This window comes from Moschus berezovskii, chromosome 10, assembly GCF_049115385.1.
Source record: "Moschus berezovskii isolate FMDL1 chromosome 10, NW_MosBer_1.0, whole genome shotgun sequence".
Lineage (NCBI taxonomy): Eukaryota > Metazoa > Chordata > Mammalia > Artiodactyla > Moschidae > Moschus > Moschus berezovskii.
In genome coordinates this window covers 70,347,818-70,368,599 of record NC_142469.1, presented here as the reverse complement: position 1 = coordinate 70,368,599, position 20,782 = coordinate 70,347,818, and the positions used below count along the sequence as shown (strand labels likewise).

Below are 20,782 nucleotides of genomic sequence, written 5' to 3'. Positions count from 1 at the left end.
TTCCCTGGTGGTCCAGTGGTTAGGACTCCACACTTTCACTACAAGGAGTAGAGGTTTGATTCCTGGTCGGGGAACTAAGATCCTGCAAGCCTAATGGCTTGACCAAAATACACCTGGTTGGCTTTTTTCTTTTTTTTTGGCCACTGTGCACAGCTTAAGGGATTTTAGTTCTCCAACCAGGGAGAACCAGGGATCAAATCAAAGGCCTCTACAATGAGAGCTCAGAGTCCTAGTCACTGGACCACCAGGGAATTCCCTCAAAAAACAAAGTACAAAAGAGGACTAAGTAGTTGATTATATATAAGGAGAAGAGAGAAATAAAAAAATCAGTTCCTTTTGGACATGCTGAACTTCAGGTTTCTCAAGATGCACCAAGCAGAAATGAGTTGGACACAACTGAGTGACTTTCACTTTCAAGATGCACCAAGCAGAAACGTTCCATAAGCAGCCAGGTTTCAGTTCAGTTCAGTTCAGTTCAGTCGCTCAGTCATGTCCAACTCTCCGCGACGCCATGAATCACAGCACGCCAGGCCTCCCTGTCCATCACCAACTCCCGGAGTTCACTCAAACTCGTGTCCAGGTTTAGGGTAGTTTAAATCTCTGCAGAGAATATGGACCAAAGATAAAGGTTTGGGAATTACCAGCAGAAAGATCACTGAAGTCACGGGAATGAATGTCATGACCAGAGACAAGCTGCAAACTGAAAAATGAAGAGGACATGACCTATTTAAGAAACAAGCAGAAGAAGAGAAATCTATAAAGGCATCTAGGAATTAGAAGAGAAGAAAAACAGGGGTCAAATCATAAAGGCTGTCAAGATTTAAAAAAAAGAATAAATAAAGAAAACAATTCAACAAGAATGAAGTAGTTAAACATGATCAAATATTTGTAAAAGTAAGAGAGACTGAGAAGTGTCCACTGGTTTCAGCAACAAGAGATACTGATGAACTAAGCAAATCAATTTTAGTAGGATGTAAGGGATTGAAGACTGGTGGGGAAGTGGAATCAGGAAATGTGGATAATTCTCTTTTCAAAGAAAAGAAGAACAATAAATAAATAAAAGAGCTAAGGTGTCAGCTGGAGAGAGACAATTAGGAAAGGTGTTTAGTAAAATCTGATCACATTTAAATGTTAATAGGAGAGAAAGAGAAAAAAGAAAAAAAGAGGTAGGAGAGAAAAGATAATACAGAATTATTTTCCCCGAGAGGATATAGGAGTAGTTGGGATTCAAGAGCCAAAACAGAAAAAAACAATTATAAAAGAAAGTGATATCTCCTCTTCAATATTAGAGAAAAAGAGAGGGTTGATGAGAATGGGGTTAAATCTATAGTTTAGATAAAAAGAATTCAAAGCCATATGATGGCCTTTAAGTGAAACAGGTGCTGCTTGAGAGAAAAAGGCAAAGGTGGCATGAACAGGAGTTCTAAAAGACTGGGGAAGTTCTGAAGCAGCAGTTGGAGAGAAGTAAAGAGAAGGGTATCCTCAGGAACTGCTGGGCAATAGTAAGGCTGAAGAGTTAAGTTTACAGGTGTATGATCTCTAGCAGCATTCAGTAATCAGGATATAAACACTTAACAAACCAGCATCCTGATCCAAGGTTTGGATTTTGTTCAGTGAGTGACATGCAAGCAAAGAGAGTCAAGGATGCTGGCAGCAGACTGGCTAAAGTGATGGGTCATGGAATCTAAACGAGACTGACTCTAAACCACACAGGAAAGTAAGTGATAACAGAAGAGAGACAACGGATAGGAAGAAAGCAGAGAAACACAGGTACAGTGTGACTGACGGAATAAGAGACGTAGCAACAGGTCAGCAAGTGGGAGGCTTAATTTTTAAGATTTCACAGGAAGAACCGTCTCTGGTGATAACACAAGCCACCAAAAGGTGATCCAAGTGGGAGACTATAAAAGAGTCACCTCAAGATAAACTACAGTATTTGATGGGTTACTTACACAAACACTAAAGTTACCCAGAATCACAAGATTTAAAATGGAAAGAGTCTATAAACTAGAAGCTTATAGTGCAAGAGACTGATGTCAGTAAGAAAAGACAGATGGCAGAAGTTCCAAAGAAGTGAGAGATTTCTACTTCCTCAACAGAATAACTGGTACCAGACTTATCTTCCCACCATAAACAACTAAAAAACTGTACAAACCATACACAGCAACTGTTTTAGGCATTGGATAACAAGCAATACAGGAAGAGAATCTTGAAGAGAAGAGAAGTGGATGAACTGAGAGCCCGTTTATACAGAGTGAAGTTAGAAAGAGAAAGACAAGTATTGTATATCAACACATTTTATGGAATCCACAAAGATGGTACTAATGAAACTGTTTGCAGGGCAGGACAGAGGACAGACTTGTGGACACAGCGGGAGAAGGAGAGGGTGGGACAAATTGAGAAAGTAGCGCTGAAACATGTACGTTACAATACGTAGAACAGACAGCTAGCTGAAAGTTGCTGCATAACACAGGGAGCTCAAACACAGTACTCTGTGACAACCTAGACAGAGGGGTAGGTAGGAGAGAGGTTCAAGAGGGCAGGGACGTATGTATACTTGTGGCTGATTCTGTTATTGTATGGCAGAAACCAACACAACATTGTAAAGCAACTATCCTCCAATTAAAAATTTTAACAGAGAAGGGAAGCACACAGGCCAGTGCCACATCCATCCCAGTTCTCTGACTGGGGACAACTGCCCCAAGTGCACCAAGAAACAGAACGGGCTACAGAAGATATTGTCAAGATTAGGGATTACAGAATTGAAGAATAAAGCACCAAGTAGTAAGAAAAGGTGAAGATGATGATTAAAGGTGCTCACATATTACAGACAGTAAACAGTAAGTGCAAATGTTGTGAGACAAAGGCTGCACCACTCAACTAGATGGAACTGGTCTACAGGCCCCAGGGCAATTCTGCACTTGATAAACATCCATTACAAACCTATCTCTAAAAGTTCTCACATAAACATGGTTACTGTTAACTCAAAGAACCGCTACAGATTAACCTGCCTGCAGAAGGAAACACAAACCCTCTAAACCTCTATGGTCCCTGTCAACCTGGCCCCAACAACTCACTTTTCTGCTCTTATTCTTCCCATTCCTTTATACAAAGTTTTATACAAAGCTTCACTCCAACCAATAAATAGCACACTTGATATCAAGCTTTTAAAAAACCTTAAGTCTGGAAACTAACTCAATGGATTATAGAGGTATTCACAGAGGAAATTATGAAATCAATGTCCACAGCCACTTACCGAGAATCATTCTGAGCCAGAAAGACAACTCAGAATTCACAATTTTTAGAATCCTTCAACACTTATATAGTACATATTTCATAAACAACCTAAATTATATAGCATAATACATCAGTTCAGTTCAGTTCAGTTGCTCAGTCGTGACCGACTCTTTGCGACCCCATGAATCACAGCACGCCAGGCCTCCCTGTCCATCACCAACTCCCGGAGTTCATTCAAACTCATGTCCATCGAGTCGGTGATGCCATTCAGCCATCTCATTCTCTGTCGTCCCCTTCTCCTCCTGCCCCCAGTTCCTCCCAGCATCAGAGTCTTTTCCAGTGAGTCAACTCTTCACATGAGGTGGCCAAAGTATTGGAGTTTCAGCTTTAGCATCAGTCCTTCCAATGAACACCCAGGATCAACCTCCTTTAGAATGCACTGGCTGGATCTCCTTGCAGTCCAAGGGACTCTCAAGTCTTCTCCAGGACCACAGTTCAAAAGCATCATGTTATAATAAATAATATGAGGTCTAATATAGTACTCCATAATCAGATATTAATATTTCCACAGAAAAATGTATAAACCATAAATAAATAAGTCAGAAATAAATACCATAAACAAGTCTCTTGTCTGTTCAGGTCAGGTTTTGTTATCAAATGTAACTGGTGTATCAAATCTAGAGGACAAGTTATTTCTTCAGAACTTTTTGATCTCTGAATTATGGATTAGGAATTATAGACCTGCGCTTAGACTGAGTGACAATAAACACTGCTTGCAATATGCACATCACTACAAGGCAAGCAGTAACTGAAAGGCATTATTTAAGAAGGAACTCTTTAGCATCAAATACATTAATCCTGCTGTTCTCAACCAAGGGTGATCTCACCGACTGCCCAGGGGAATTTGGCAATATATGGAGACATTTTTCACTGTCACAACTGTGGGGAGATAAAAGAGAGGTATTTTTTATGGTATGGTATTTACATCCAGTGACTTGAGGCCAAAGCTCTGCTAAATATCTCACAATGTACAGGACAGCCCCCCACAACAAAGAATTACCTGACCCAAATTATCTATAGCGTTGAGGTTATCCTGCATTAATCAGAGACAAATACTGAAAATCAACAAGCTAAGTATTCAGAAGGTTGAGGGAGGAAATACAAATCCAAACACATAAAAAGGAAGGACACACTAAAGAACAGAAATCAATCAAGTAGACAACAATGACAAAAGACATTATAAACTGGTTCTTTGGAAAAATTAATAAAATAATTAAAACCTCTAGCTGAATACTACTTGAGGTTACTAGGGCACCAGTAATTACTCTAAAAACTGATAATTAAGAGAAAAAGGTATAAGCATTTAGTCTACTTTTCCAGCTTGAGCTATTATTGTTGTAACTAAACAGACCTTAACAGAGGATAAATTAAAGCAATTCTACAAACACACACACACACACACACACACACGAGAACTTAAATTAAAAAATACAGAAGGAATGAAACAATAACAAATCACCATGTTGCATCCTGTAATGATTCAGGGAGTAAATAAATGGTGAAACCAAAAAGAAAATGTGTTGGGCAGCTGTCACCACCTGAATCTACAAAAAGTGAGGCAACTCGACCTAATGTGGAGTTATCTTTTGATGAGATGTATTAGAATGTACACATTATCACTGAAGTACAGCTGTACCCCCCTAAAAAAAAAAGTAAATCTAACAGTCTATAACTCTAACTCCCTGTCTAAAGAAATACAGAGGTGCAGATGACTATCAGCAAAATCCAAAATGTGAACAAATAACCCAGTTTCTTCAACAAGTCAATGGCAAAGGGAAAAAAAAGAGCAGGTGAGGAGGAATGTTCTAGATCAGGGTTAACAAAGGCTTATGGCATAGCCCTCAAAGCTAAGATTTTTACATTTGAAAAAGAATATGGGACAGAGACCTGATATACCCCTCAAAGCCTAAAATATTTACTGACACTTTACAGCAAGTTTGGCAACTCTTGTTCTAGATTATATTTACAAAAGCTTCAAAGATGCAGCAACTACATAAAATGAGTAGACCTAGCTGCGATTCTGATTAGAACAAATACATTATTAATTTTTATATAATTAAGAAAACTTAAGTATGAGCTGATTATTACAAGACATTTAAAAATTACTGTTAATTTTGTAAGGTTATGGTTTTATGTAGAATAATTATTTTAAAAGGAGGCAGGTCATATTGTTTTTAATACTAATGGTTGTTGAAGCTGAGTGATGAGTGCTTAGAGGTTCTTTGTACTCTCTTTTTTCTATGTATGCTTGGAAATTCTCAAAAGCAAAAGTTAAAAAAGACAAAGTTTTAGCAAAACAGATCAGGGGAGAAAAGAAAAAGAGAGGATACAAATATTAAACTGTTGACTTTTTAAAAATGCACAACATGAGAGTTGTAAATTTTATTTGGGGCAAAATGAGGACTCCAGCGTGGGAGACAGCACTTTGAAATAGCTCTAAGAAACTACTCCAAAGAAGGAAGGCGGGAAGCTCAGGACATGAGATTTTGGTGAATGAGGAATACATACAATCAAGCACATATTCTTCCAAAAGGTTTCTGCTAGTCTCATGAACCTTTCGCGAGTCACAAGGAACAGTCATCACCATGAAGGAATTTAGTGTTTTTCTAGATAACAGGAGATACAAGTATCAGGCTAATAAAATCGGCTCCTTAAAACATCTGAAGACCTCTGCTGCCAGTCCCACCACACCACCCCCAGCACAGAGTGCCTCATTTCTGCTCTCCATCCTGAACTCTTTTCAGGGGGTGCTGAACATCAACAGCTGAAGCAGCACATGATTTAATCCTTGTAGAGATAGATGGCAAGTGCCAACTTGTAGTTGACACAACACAGAATGAAAAAAGAAGCAATCACAGCTATAACCGAAATGAAGAGTAAGACTATAAACAACTATATATTCATAAATTGGATAAACAATATGACAAATTTTTAGAAAAAAAACAAAAATGCTAAGAATTAGGAAGTTAAGAACTAGATAACCTAAATAGACCAACTATTTATTGGAGGAATTAAAATATAATCAGAGACCTGTCTTAAAAATAAAAAGGTCCCTGGCCCAAATGATTTCATCAAACTTTCATAAAATAGATAATCCTTAGTTTATGCAGACTGCTTTCAGGGAGGAAAAAAATGACGAAAAGCTGCCAATTTAAAAGGACTAATATAATTGTAATCCCTCAACTTGATAAAGATAATATAAGGAAATCCTTAGGTCTATTTTATTCATGACTATAGAAATGAAATAGTAAAATACTAGTTAACTAAAACTAATAGTTCAGTTCAGTTCAGTTCAGTCGCTCAGTCGTGGCCGACTCTTTGTGACCCCATGAATCACAGCACGCCAGGCCTCCCTGTCCATCACCAACTCCCAGAGTTCACTCAAACTCATGTCCATCGAGTCGGCGATGCCATCCAGCCATCTCATTCTCTGTCGTCCCCGTCTCCTCCCACCCCCAATCCCTCCCAGCATCAGACTCTTTTCCAGTGAGTCAACTCATCAGTACATCATAAAATAAAGAACAGGGCAGACGCGAGAGACGCCCGGCTCCGGCGGCACAGACACAGACGCGAGAGACGCCCGGCCCCGGCGCAACCGACCACGTGCAGAATCGTGGCTGAGAGGAGCTGCCCCGTGACCAAGGTTAGGGCAGTGGCCAAGAGGAGCTCTACCACATCCAAGAGGCGGTGGCTGCTTGGGAACCGGAGGGCCGAGAGAAGCTGATCCACATTCAAAGCAGAAGGGGCGGCCTTGAGAAGATACCCCTCGTCCAAGATAAGGTACAGTGGCTGCACCTTGCTGGAGCAGCTGTGAAGAGATACTCCACGACCAAGTGGAATATAAGAATCCAGTGTTTTGGGGAGGAAGGAACAAGATGGCGGAGGGATAAGACGGTAAGACCACTCTCTCCCCCACAAATTCATCAAAAGAACATTTGAACGCGGAGTAAAGTCCACAAAACAACTTCTGAATACTGGCAGAGGACATCAGGCACACAGAAAAGCAGCCCATTGTCTTCAAAAGGAGAGAGAAGAAATCCAGCTCCACCCACCAGAACACCGACACTTGCTTCCCTAACCAGGGAACCCGGACAAGTCACCTGTCCAACCCCACACACAGCGAAGAAACTACATAATAAAGAGATCTCCACAAACTGCAAGAAGAGGGAAAGGCCACCCCAAGCAAAGCAATATACGCAAGATGAAGAGGCTGAGAAATACCCAGCAAGAAAAGGAACAAGATAATTGCCCACCAACACAAACAAAAGAAGATGATATAGGGAATTTACCTGATAAAGAATTTCGAATTTTGATGGTGAAAATGATTCAAAATCTTGAAAGCAAAATGGAGTTACAGATAAATAACCTGGAGAAAAGGATTGAGAAGATGGAAGAAAGGTTTAAGAAGGACTTAGAAGAAATAAAACAGAGTCAATATACAATGAATAATGCAATAGATGAGATCAGAAACACTCTGGAGGGAACAAACAGTAGAATAACAGAGGCAGAAGACAGGATAAGCGAACTAGAAGATAGAATTGTAGAAATAAATGAAGCAGAGAGGAAAAAAGAAAAACGAAATTAAAAGAAATGAGGACAATATTAGAGACCTCTGGGACAATGTTAAACGCTCCAACATTCGAATCATAGGAGTCCCAGAAGAAGAAGACAAAAAGAAAGACCATGAGAGAATACTTGAGGAGATAACAGTTGAAAACTTCCCTAAAATAGGGAAAGAAATAATCACCCAAGTCCAAGAAACGCAGAGAGTCCCCAACAGGATAAACCCAAGGCGAAATACTCCAAGACACATATTAATCAAATTAACAAAGATCAAACACAAAGAACAAATATTAAAAGCAGCAAGAGAAAAGCAGCAAATAACACACAAGGGGAATCCCATAAGGATAACAGCTGATCTTTCAACAGAAACTCTTCAGGCCAGAAGGGAATGGCAAGACATACTTAAAGTAATGAAAGAAAATAACCTACAGCCCAGATTACTATACCCAGCAAGGATCTCATTCAAATATGAAGGAGAAATCAAAAGCTTTACAGACAAGCAAAAGCTGAGGGAATTCAGCATCACCAAACCAGCTCTCCAACAAATGCTAAAGGATCTTCTCTAGACAAGAAACACAGAAAGAGTGTATAAACTTGAACCCAAAGCAATAAAGAAAATGGCTACGGGATCATACTTATCAATAATTACCTTAAACGTAAATGGGTTGAATGCCCCAACCAAAAGACAAAGGCTGGCTGAATGGATACAAAAACAAAACCCCCATATATGCTGTCTACAAGAGACCCACCTCAAAACGAGGGACGCATACAGACTGAAAGTGAAGGGCTGGAAAAAGATATTCCATGCAAATAGAGACCAAAAGAAAGCAGGAGTAGCAATACTCATATCAGATAAAATAGACTTTAAAACAAAGGCTGTGAAAAGAGACAAAGAAGGAAACTACATAATGATCAAAGGATCAATCCAAGAAGAAGATATAACAATTATAAATATTTATGCACCCAACATAGGAGCACCGCAATATGTAAGACAATTACTAACAAGTATGAAAGAGGAAATTAACAATAACACAATAATAGTGGGAGATTTTAACACCCCACTTACATCTATGGATAGATCAACTAAACAGAAAATTAACAAGGAAACACAATCTTTCAATGATACAATAGACCAGTTAGACCTAATAGATATCTATAGGACATTTCACCCCAAAACAATGAATTTCACCTTTTTCTCAAGCGCACACGGAACCTTTTCCAGGATAGATCACATCCTGGGTCATAAATCTAGCCTAGGTAAATTCAAAAAAATTGAAATCATTCCAAGCATCTTTTCTGACCACAATGCATTAAGATTAGATCTCAATTACAGGAGAATAACTATTAAAAATGCCAACATATGGAGACTGAACAACACGCTGCTGAAAAATGAACAAATTATAGAAGAAATCAAAAGAGACGTCAAAATATGCATAGAAATGAATGAAAATGAAAACACAACAACCCAAAACCTCTGGGACACTGTAAAAGCAGTGCTAAGGGGGAAGTTCATAGCAATACAGGCACACATCAAGAAACAAGAAAAAAGTCAACTAAATAACCTAACTCTACATCTAAAGCAACTAGAAAAGGAAGAAATGAAGAACCCCAGGGTCAGTAGAAGGAAAGAAATCATAAAAATTAGGGCAGAGATAAATGCAAAAGAAACAAAAGAGACCATAGCAAAAATCAACAAAGCCAAAAGCTGGTTCTTTGAGAAGGTAAATAAAATTGACAAACCACTAGCCAGACTCATCAAGAAACAAAGGGAGAACCAAATCAATAAAATTAGAAATGAAAATAGAGAGATCACAACCGACAACACAGAAATACAAAGGATTATTAGAGAATACTATCAGCAATTATATGGCAATAAAATGAATAACCTGGAAGAAATGGACAAATTCCTAGAAAAGTACAACTTTCCAAAACTGAACCAGGAAGAAATAGAAAATCTGAACAGACCCATCACAAGCACGGAACTAGAGGCTGTAATCAAAAATCTCCCAGAAAACAAAAGCCCAGGTCCAGACGGCTTCACAGATGAATTCTACCAAAAATTTAGAGAAGAGCTAACACCTATTCTACTCAAACTCTTCCAGAAAATTGCTGAGGAAGGGAAACTTCCAAACTCATTCTATGAGGCCAGCATCACCCTAATCCCAAAACCTGGTAAAGACCCCACAAAAAAAGAAAACTACAGGCCAATATCACTGATGAACATAGATGCAAAAATCCTTAACAAAATTCTAGCAATCAGAAGCCAAAAACACATTAAGAAGATCATACATCATGACCAAGTGGGCTTTATCCCAGGAATGCAAGGATTCGTCAATATCCGCAAATCAATCAACGTAATACACCACATTAACAAACTGAAAAATAAAAATCATACGATTATCTCAATAGATGCAGAGAAAGCCTTCGACAAAATTCAACATCCATTTATGATAAAAACCCTCCAGAAAGTGGGAATAGAAGGGACATGCCTCAACATAATAAAAGCTATATATGACAAACCCACAGCAAACATTATCCTCAACGGTGAAAAACTGAAAGCATTTCCCCTAAAGTCAGGAACAAGACAAGGGTGCCCACTCTCACCACTACTATTCAACATAGTTCTGGAAGTTTTGGCTACAGCAATCAGAGCAGAAAAAGACATAAAAGGAATACAAATTGGAAAAGAAGAAGTAAAGCTTTCACTGTTCGCTGATGACATGATCCTCTACACAGAAAACCCTAAAGACTCTACCAGAAAACTACTAGAGCTAATCAATGATTACAGTAAAGTTGCAGGATATAAAATCAACACACAGAAATCCCTTGCATTCCTATACACTAATAATGAGAAAATAGAGAAATTAAGGAAACTATTCCATTCACTGTTGCAACGAAAAGAATTAAATACTTAGGAATATATCTACCTAAGGAAACAAAAGACTTGTACATAGAAAACTATAAAACACTACTGAAAGCAATCAAAGAGGACACTAATAGATGGAGAAATATATCGTGTTCGTGGATTGGAAGAATAAATATTGTAAAAATGAGTATACTACCCAAAGTAATTTATACATTCAATGCAATCCTCATCAAGCTACCAACAATATTTTTCACAGAACTAGAACAAATAATCTCACAATTTGTATGGAAATACAAAAAACCTCGAATAGCCAAAGCAATCTTGAGGAAGAAGAATGGAACTGGGGGAATTAACCTGCCAGACTTCAGGCTCTACTACAAAGCCACAGTCATCAAGACAGTATGGTACTGGCATAAAGACAGAAATATAGATCAATGGAACAAAATAGAAAGCCCACAGATAAATCCACGCACCTATGGACACCTCATCTTTGACAAAGGAGGCAAGAATGTACAATGGAGAAAAGACAGTCTCTTTAACAAGTGGTGCTGGGAAAACTGGTCAGCCACTTGTAAAAGAATGAAACTAGAACACTTCCTAACACCATACACCAAAATAAACTCAAAATGGATTAGAGAGCTAAATGTAAGACCAGAAACTATAAAACTCCTAGAGGAGAACGTAGGCAAAACACTCTCCGACATAAATCACAGCAGGATCCTCCAAGACCCACCTGCCAGAATATTGGAAATAAAAGCAAAAATAAACAAATGGGACCTAATTAAAATCAAAAGCTTCTGCACAGCAAAGGAAACTATAAGCAAGGTGAAAAGACAGCCTTCAGAATGGGAGAAAATAATAGCAAATGAAGCAACTGATAAAGGATTAATCTCCAAAATATATAAGCAGCTCCTGCAGCTCAATTCCAGAAAAATAAATGACCCAATCAAAAAATAGGCCAAAGAACTAAACAGACATTTCTCCAAAGAAGACATAAAGATGGCTAACAAACACATGAAAAAATGCTCAACATCCCTCATAATCAGAGAAATGCAAATCAAAACCACAATGAGATACCATTTCACACCAGTTAGAATGGCTGCTATCCAAAAGTCTACATGCAATAAATGCTGGAGAGGGTGTGGAGAGAAGGGAACCCTCTTACACTGTTGGTGGGAATGCAAACTAGTACAGCCACTATGGAGAACAGTGTGGAGATTCCTCAAAAAACTGGAAGCAGAACTGCAATATGATCCAGCAATCGCACTTCTGGGCATACACACCGAGGAAACCAGAATTGAAAGAGACACATGTACTCCAATGTTCATTGCAGCACTGTTTATAATAGCCAGGACATGGAAGCAACCTAGATGTCCATCTGCAGACGAATGGATAAGAAAGCTTTGGTACATATACACAATGGAGTATTACTCAGCCATTAAAAAGAATGCATTTGAATCAGTTCTAATGAGGTGGATGAAACTGAAGCCTATTATACAGAGTGAAGTAAGACAGAAAGAAACGCACCAATACAGTATACTAACACATATATATGGAATTTAGAAAGATGGAAATATAACCCTGTATACGAGATCAAAGAAAAAAAGAAAAAAAAAAAGACATACAGTGTGATACAGTTTGTATTTTTAAATCCCACAATAAAAAAGCACATTATGTGTAAAAAAAAAATAATAAAAAATAAAAATAAATAAATAAATAAATAAAATTAAAAAAATTAAAAAAATAAAGAACACACCATAAGAAAGGCATATTTTTCTAAATAGTTCAATATCTTTTAATCATCATGAACTAAAGGAGAAAAAAAAACAAAACAATGATGCCTTTTAACCTAATTACTAGTTTACAGGGAACCTAGAGGGACATTCAAAAACACTGCAGGGAAGCAATCAGAAGCCAAATTGTGGAAAACTCTACAGAACAAATAGCCAGTTTCCCCAACAAACAAATTACAAGGTTAAATAAGAGAGGAAAATTTAAGATTAAAAGATCATACTTGGATATTATTTGAATAATAAATAATTATTATTATAAAAGGCTGTTTATAAATAAGATTCATTATGGTTGGCGTAATGGATAGACAGGCTTATGACAAAGCATATAAAAATACAATAAAACTTTAATGATAATTGACCATTTACTATAAATCTCAACACTGCTGTATATTTAAAACTTTTCATCATAAAATATTGGAGGATAAGGTTCTAAGATTCAGGGAAATCTGAACAATGAGTAGATATTTTAAGGATGCTAACATTCTAAAGGAGATCAGTCCTGGGTGTTCATTGAAAGGACTGATGCTAAAGCTGAAGCTCCAATACTTTGGCCACCTCATGCCAAGAGTTGACTCACTGGAAAAGACTCTGATGGAGGGATTGGGGGCAGCAGGAGAAGGGGACGACAGAGAATGAGATGGCTGGATGGCATCACTGACTAGATGGAGGTGAGTTTGAGTCAACTCTGGGAGTTGGTGATGGACAGGGAGGCCTGGCGTGCTGTGATTCATGGGGTCGCAAAGATTCGGACACAACTGAGTGACTGAACTGAACTGAACAGCTTTTTTATTGTGAAATGGTATTGTCCAGGCTTTCCTGGTAGTCCAGTGGTTAAGACCTTGCCTTCCAGCACAGTGTGTGTGGAATCAATCCCTGGTCAGGGAACTAAGATCCCGCATGCCTCAGGGCCAAAAAGTCAAAACATCAAACAGAAGCAATAATGTAACAAATTAGATAAAGACTTTAAAAATGGTCCACATTAAAAAAAAAAAAACTTTAAAAAAAGAATGAAATGGTATCCTGGTTATGTAGAAAAACAAAAGCTCTTGGGAGGTCACTGGTGGCCTAGTGGTTAGGATTCTGGGGCACTGCGGGGGTCCGGGTTCAATCTCTGGCCTGAAAACTAAGATCCTGCAAGCTGCATAAGCCAAAGGAAAAAAAAGCTCTTATCAGTTAAAGACACCTACTGAAATGTTTGATACCTACTGACTGAGTGACTAGCACACACACTAAATAAGAAGCTTTTAAGTAAGAAGGGCTTCACTGGTGGCTCAGACAGTAAAGAATCTGCCTGCAATGCAGGAGACCTGGGTTTGATCCCTGGGTCAGCAAGATCCCCTGGAGGAGAAAATGGCAACCCACTCAAATGTGCTTGACTGGAGAATTCCATGGACAGAGAGCCTGGCAAGTTACAGTCCACTGGGTCACAAAAAGTTGGACACAACTGAGGACTAACACTCACACTGAAATGTCTGGGCTTCCCAGGTGGTTCAGCGGGTAAAGAACCTGCCTGCAACGCAAGAGATACAGGAGTTGCAGGCCTGATCCCGGGGTCTGGAAGAATCCCTGGAGAAGCGCATGGCAACCCAATTCAGTACTCTTGCCTGGAGAATCCCAGCGACAAAAAGGAACCTGGAGGTCTATAGTCCATAGGGTAGCAGAGAGTTAGACATGACTGAAATGTTTAATGTTTATGGATAAAACATCTCATGTGACATTTCCTTCAAAATAATTAGGGACAGGAGTGGTACTTGGCTTTGAACTGATCATTTTTTGAAGCCAGGCGATAGGTATTTACAGGTTTCATTGTACTACTCTATTTTTATTTTGTATGTGGTTGAAGTTTTCTATAATAAAGTTTTTAAATGAAAAAAAGAAAAAATCTATTAAAAGACCTTAAGAGCAGATCTGAATGAATGCGGAAAGATATGTTCATGGATGAAACCATTAGATACAGTTAAGTTATCAACTCTACCCAGATTAATTTACAAATTAAATAAAACTGTGCAAATTCTTTGCACTCTTCACATCAAAAGCAGGAATCTAATTTCCTTCCCCTTGAATAGAGACTGACCTTAATAACTCACTCCTAATCAAAAGAATGTGGCAGAAGTGAAGCTATCTAACTGCCTAACTTTCAGGGTTAGATCATAAAAATGATACAGCTTCCAGTGGAATCTCTTCTTCACGATACTCACCCTTGTCACCCAACATCATGTGGGGAAAAAAGTCACACATGAAACCGTACGTAGATGTTCTGACCAACAGCCCAACTGTATATAAAAAACATACTACAAAACTACAATACTGTCATTTTAAAAACAATTTGGTACTGTTGTAGAAAGAGAAAAAAAGACAAAAGAGACAGAACACTGAGTGAAAGACCCATTAAGTTTGGAATCAAAAACATTGTAGTGTCTGGGGTCTAATCGTGGATATGATAAAATGCAAATTACTTAATATCTCAGATTGTTTGGTCCTCTATAAAATGGGGGAAATAATAATAATACCAAACTCACAGGGTTGTTATAATAATTAAACAAGCTCATTAAAGTACTTTAGAAGAGCCTATCTTAATACTGTTAAACTGTCTGTAAGACAATTGTGGTAACTTAAAAAGTAATAAGAAAATAATAATAAAATACATTAAGAAGTGGCTCCATAGAAAAGGCTACAATTTATAAAATAAAAATGTAAATTGCAGGGAAAATGACTAGAATGTTAACAACAGTAGTCATCTTTGAATGGTAAATTTATGAGTGATTCTGAACGCCTTTCAAATTTTCTGACTTTTCAGTTTAGGGCTTCCCTCATAGCTCAGTTGGAGGAGCTATGCAATGGAGGAGACCTCGGTTCGATTCCTGGGTCAGAAGTTCCCCTGCAGAAAGGATAGGCTACACACTCCAGTATTCTTGGGTTTCCCTTGTGGCTCAGCTGGTAAAGAATCCGCCTGCAATGAGGGAGACCTGGGTTGGGAAGATCCCCTGGAGAAGGGAAAGGCTACTCACTCCAGTATTCTGGCCTGGAGAATTCCATGGACTGTATAGTCCATGGGGTTGCAAAGAGTCAGACACAACTGAGCAACTTTCACTTACAGTTTATATGAATCAATGTTATTTAGAAAGTTATTAATAAGTCTTTTTCTTAATAATGTCTTTTTAATGTAATTTTTAGAAGCTTGGGCTTCTAAATCAGAATGATCAACATAAGAATCCCATTCTGCTACTTACTATCTATGAGAAAATTACTGAACAACTCTTAGCTTCAGTTTGCTCGTTTGTAAAATGGAGCTATAATCAAGACCCTAAATATTAAAACTACAATGACCTCCCACTATAAGTAAAATGGCTAAATTAAACTGATAAACAATATTACACAAAACTATAAAACATTTTTGGCAAGAGTATAAATTGGTATAATAACCTTGGAAAACTGGCAGTATCTACTTAAGTTAAACAAATGTATATGCTACAACTAAGCATGTTCATTTATGGGCATACACACCCAAAAGAAATAAATACATATGCCTATTAAAAGAAATATATATTCGAATACTCACAGCAGCATTATTCATAATAGCCAAAAATTATAAACAACACAAATGCCTTTCAACAGAATAGACAAAGTGTGGTATAGTCTCAGTGGAATACAAAATAATAACAAAAAGAATAACTACCAATATATGCAATAATATGCATAAATCTCAAAAGGAGAGTTGAGAAAAAGAAACCAGATAAGAGAAGAACATATGATTCCATTTATATAAAGTTCAAAAAACAACAAAACTGATACATGACAACTGAGAATGTTATTGACAATGGAGCCTAGTAGGGTGATGTTTTATATCTTGATAAGTGGTGGTTACATAGGGAGTTATATTTTATAATACACAGAACTATACAATTACATATGTGTTATGTACTCTTCTATAAGTTGTATCTCAAAAAAAAAAAATCACCGAGGCTAGTAATAGTACCTATTTCACAATGTTTTGAGGATAAATAAGACAAAAATAACTGTTTTTGTGCTGAGCACCATTCCAAGCATGTTCCATGTATTAAAACCCAGTTAAGGACTTCCCTGGTGGAACACCACAGTTATGGCAGAAAGCGAAGAAGAACTAAAGAGCCTCTTGATGAAAGAGGAGAGTGAAAAAGTTGGCTTAAAGCTCAACATTCAGAAAACTAAGATCATGGCATCCGGTTCCATCACTTCATGACAAATAGATGGGGAGACAGTGGAAAGAGTGACAGACTTTATTTCTGGGGGTTCCAAAATCACGGCAGACGGTGACTGAAGCCATGAAATTAAAAGACGTTTACTCCTTGGAACAAAAGTTATGACCAACCAGACCACATATTAAAAAGCAGAGACATTACTTTGCCAACAAAAATCCATCTAGTCAACGCTATGGTTTTTCCAGTACTCATATGTGGATGTGAGAGTTGGACTATAAAGAAAGCTGAGCGCTGAAGAATTGATGCTTTTGAACTATGGTACTGGAGAAGACTCCTGAGAGAGTCCCTTGGCCTGCAAGGAGATCCAACCAGTCCATTCTAAAGGAAATCAATCCTGAATATTCATAGGAAGGACAGATGCTGAGGCTGAAACTCCAATACTTTGGCCACCTGATGTGAAGAACTGACTCACTGGAAAAGATTCTGATGCTGGGAAAGATTGAAGGCAGGAGGAGAAGGGGACCACAGAGGATGAGATGGTTGGATAGCATCACCAACTCGATGGACAAGAGTTTGGGTAGGCTCCACGAGTTGGTGATGGACAGGGAAGCCTGTCCTGCTGCAGTCCATAGGGTCACAAAGAGTCGGACACGACTGAGCGACTTAACTGAATTGAACTGGTGGTACAGTGATTGGGAATGCACCTACCAAGGCAGGGACACAGGTCTGATCCCTGGTCGGGGAGACCCCACATGCCACAGAGCAACTAAATCCATGTGCCACAACTACTGAGTGTGTGCTCTAGAGCCTGCGGGCTGCAACTACGGAAGCCGATATGCCTAGAGGCCGTGCTCTTCAACACACACCGCAACAAGAGAGTAGCCCCTGCTCACCACAACCACAGAAAGCCTGCGTGCAGCAACAAAGACCCAGTACAACAACAAAAACACTTAAATCATCAAAGGAATCACAAAATGTAGGTTCCAGTATTATGCACATTATACAGATTGGGGGACCAACTCAAATGAAAATTAGATTACTTATCCAAAGTCATATAACTAGTTAAAGGAGCAATCAGAATAAAATTCTTAACAGTCAAGTTTCAGATTCAAAACTTACAACCACATGAATAAATTGCCCAATAATAATGAAAACTCTTTAACACAATAACTAGACCAAAGTACTCACAAAGAGTTAACTATTAATACTATTGATATTACCATTATTATTAGGATTAACTTAAAATATTCCTTATAATACTCAAATATTCAATCCTATGATCAGCAAATCTATATAATTGTATATCCTAATCGTATGCTCTAATATATTAAAACAATACTATAAAGATATCATAAATAATTTCAAATACATAAAGTATATTACTCAACTTTTCCCACAAATCAGTTACAATGGTCCAAACATTATATCCATTTATTTTTCCACAGATAAATTGCATAATTTTATTCATATTGAAAGAGAATTTTATATGCTAAATAACATCTTGAGAGACTTTTAGGAGTTAAAATTTCAAGACAATAAGAGAAAAGCTAATTTCAAAAAGAGTACTAGTCTAAGTTTAACCACATACTAACGAGGGGAGCTTTTGTTTGGTTGGTTTTCTGGGGAGGTGTGGGGTTGTTTGTTTGTTGCTTTTGTTTTCTTTTTGGCCAGGCCATGAGGCTTGCAGGATCTTTATTTTTTTAACTTTTTATTTTACACTGGAGTATAGCTGATTAACAATGTTGTGACAGTGTACAGCAAAGTGATTCAGTTATACATATCCATATAACCATTCTTTGTCAAATTCTTCTCTCATTTAGATTGTTACATAATACCAGGCAGAGTTCCCTGTGCTACACAGTAGGTCTTTGCTGGTTATCCATTTTAAGTATAGCAGTGGATCTTAATTCCCTGACCAGAGATCAAATCCAGGCCCCCAGCAGTGGAAGTCCAGAGTCTAAGCACTGAACCACCAGAGAATTTCCAACCAGAGGAGATTTTAAACTGAGAATTTCTTATAAAGTTATTTCTAAAAATTAACTGGTGAAATGCCTGTATAAAAATCATTTTTGGAAAATATGTACTGAACATATCTTCTCATTTTTCTAGTTCCACAGCTACAGCACCAATGGTGCCATGTATACAAAAACAATCTCATTCATAAATCCAACCACTCAGAGATAACACGTGTTATTTCCTTCTTTCTTTGCATAATACAAACACAGAGTTAAGATGTTATAAAGACACTGATGCTATCCTATAACTCCTTAATAACATAGATGCTGGATGCTATGATTAAGCTGAAAAGCTCAGACATCTAGTTCAACCTGTCCTACACAGTTGTCCTACCTGGAACACCTAAACTGAGCTGGCTCCCAAACAAGGTAAGTAAAGATGCCTGGACAAAACAATCATATCAAGTTGGCATATCTTTCCTACTACACCTGTTAATCTGGCTTGAAATACTTTCCAGATGATAAAGTAAGTAATTAATAGCTTCCACTATCTTTAAGGGTTCCACGTCCTCCATACTCTTAAAATCATTTTACCATCACAAAGTACATTTTCCAATAACATTAATCACAATTTAAACCTAGAATTATATAACTCAGAATAACTAGAAAGGAAAGCGACGAGAAGAAATCCAACTTCAACACAATCCCAGGAAACGGTTATCTTAGAACAAAATCAATTTACCAAGTTTCATGTGTAAGTTTCCCCGATCCTATGCTTGGGGACCAATATCTCCAGATAGAGAGTAACGATGGTTGCACGCTCAGACTATGAGAGAAACCATGCATGTGTTATCGCTGACAACTGCCTCACATGTCTTCCCACCAAAAGCAAATCTGGAAATAATTCTGACATAATTTCGCCTCTACTACCTATTTCATCGCTACCGCTTCTAGAAACAACAGAATGAAGGACATCGACCAGTTTTGTTCAGAGGTAGAACCTTTCGCTTTCAAAATGTCAACGAAATGAACCACTTTTACCTTTCAGTCTTCCCTTTAGAAATATTTAAGGGATGACAGTACTATTTTGCTTTCTGACTTCGAGTGAACAAACCTCTGCGGTGTTGCAACCAACACCACTCGTTTGCGGGAGAAAGCGTCACACAGGGCGGGCGTGTGAGCGCGGGGCGAGGGGAGTCAGTCAAAAACAGACCGCGACCGGACCTTGCCGCCCTCCGCCGTCAGCTGACCGGACCGCCCTCAAAGATCGTAGTCCTCTGGAAAGCACAGACGGCGGAAGCCCAGGTTTCAAGAAATGGGTGAAAACAAGGGAAGACTCGGGGCCGGGTGGCTGAGGAGCGAGGCCCGAGGACCCGGGGCACCCGAGCCCAGCCGCCGCACTTCCGGGCCGCGCCCCGCCCGGCTCCCCCGGGCCGCTCTCCAAGCGGCCCCCGCAGCCCGCCCCGCGTCCCGCAGCTGCGCAGCCCGACGGTCTCCGCGCGGCGGTGTCACCCGGCCTGAGCCCGCAGCTCCGCGCGGGGTGGGGAGGGGAGCAGCTGCCCGCCGCCCCTGCGCCGCCGCCTTACCTGTTGAGGAGCAGGGAGGCGGCGCTAAGGCAGAGCAGCAGGAAGCAGAACAGCGGGTACTGGCGACAGATCTCGCGTCCCACGTCCAGCCGCAGACGCAGCTTCAGCTTCTCCCCCATCGTCCGCACCCAGGGCGCCATCTTCGTCGGCGGCGCTGAAGCTGTATTAAAGACTGAGGCCGAGGTCTAGGCGACCCCCATCTACCGCCCGCGTCTCCACCCCCACCGGGGCAGGATCGCGGACCCAGACCGCCGGCGACCGGCGCACGGTCAGCCGGCTGCAGCCGCCCAAAGCCCCGCCCACGAGCCCCGCCGCGCGTGCGCGGCCACGCTCCCCGGCGGTCTGCGGGGACAGCCGCGAGACGTGTCCGACGTCAGCCGGCGGCGCAAGGCCCATCGGGCCGCACCGCCTACCCCTCTGGTATGGACCCTCGCCCCGGCCTCCCGTGGAGAGCCCCGTTTCCCGGCGGCCGGCCCTTTGCAGAAATCGGGGGAAGCTACAGCACCCAGTAACCGCCTGTATTGCGGAGGAGAAACAGAAGGAT

General features: G+C 39.6%; 1 protein-coding gene across 5 annotated transcripts in view; it reads right to left on the bottom strand.

Moving 5' to 3' along the window:
• The window catches only part of SNX14 (sorting nexin 14), a 97,481-nt gene extending 76,948 nt beyond the window's left edge, over nt 1–20,533 (bottom strand). For 4 of the 5 annotated variants that reach the window (XM_055433029.2, XM_055433032.2, XM_055433030.2 and 1 more), the window contains exon 1: nt 20,239–20,533. In XM_055433029.2, coding sequence (XP_055289004.1) covers nt 20,239–20,378 — 140 coding nt within the window. In that variant the 5' untranslated portion in view covers nt 20,379–20,533. The remainder of the gene's footprint in view (nt 1–20,238) is intronic. The other variant, XM_055433031.2, reaches the window with a different exon arrangement.
• Nucleotides 20,534–20,782: the final 249 nt, after the last annotated feature.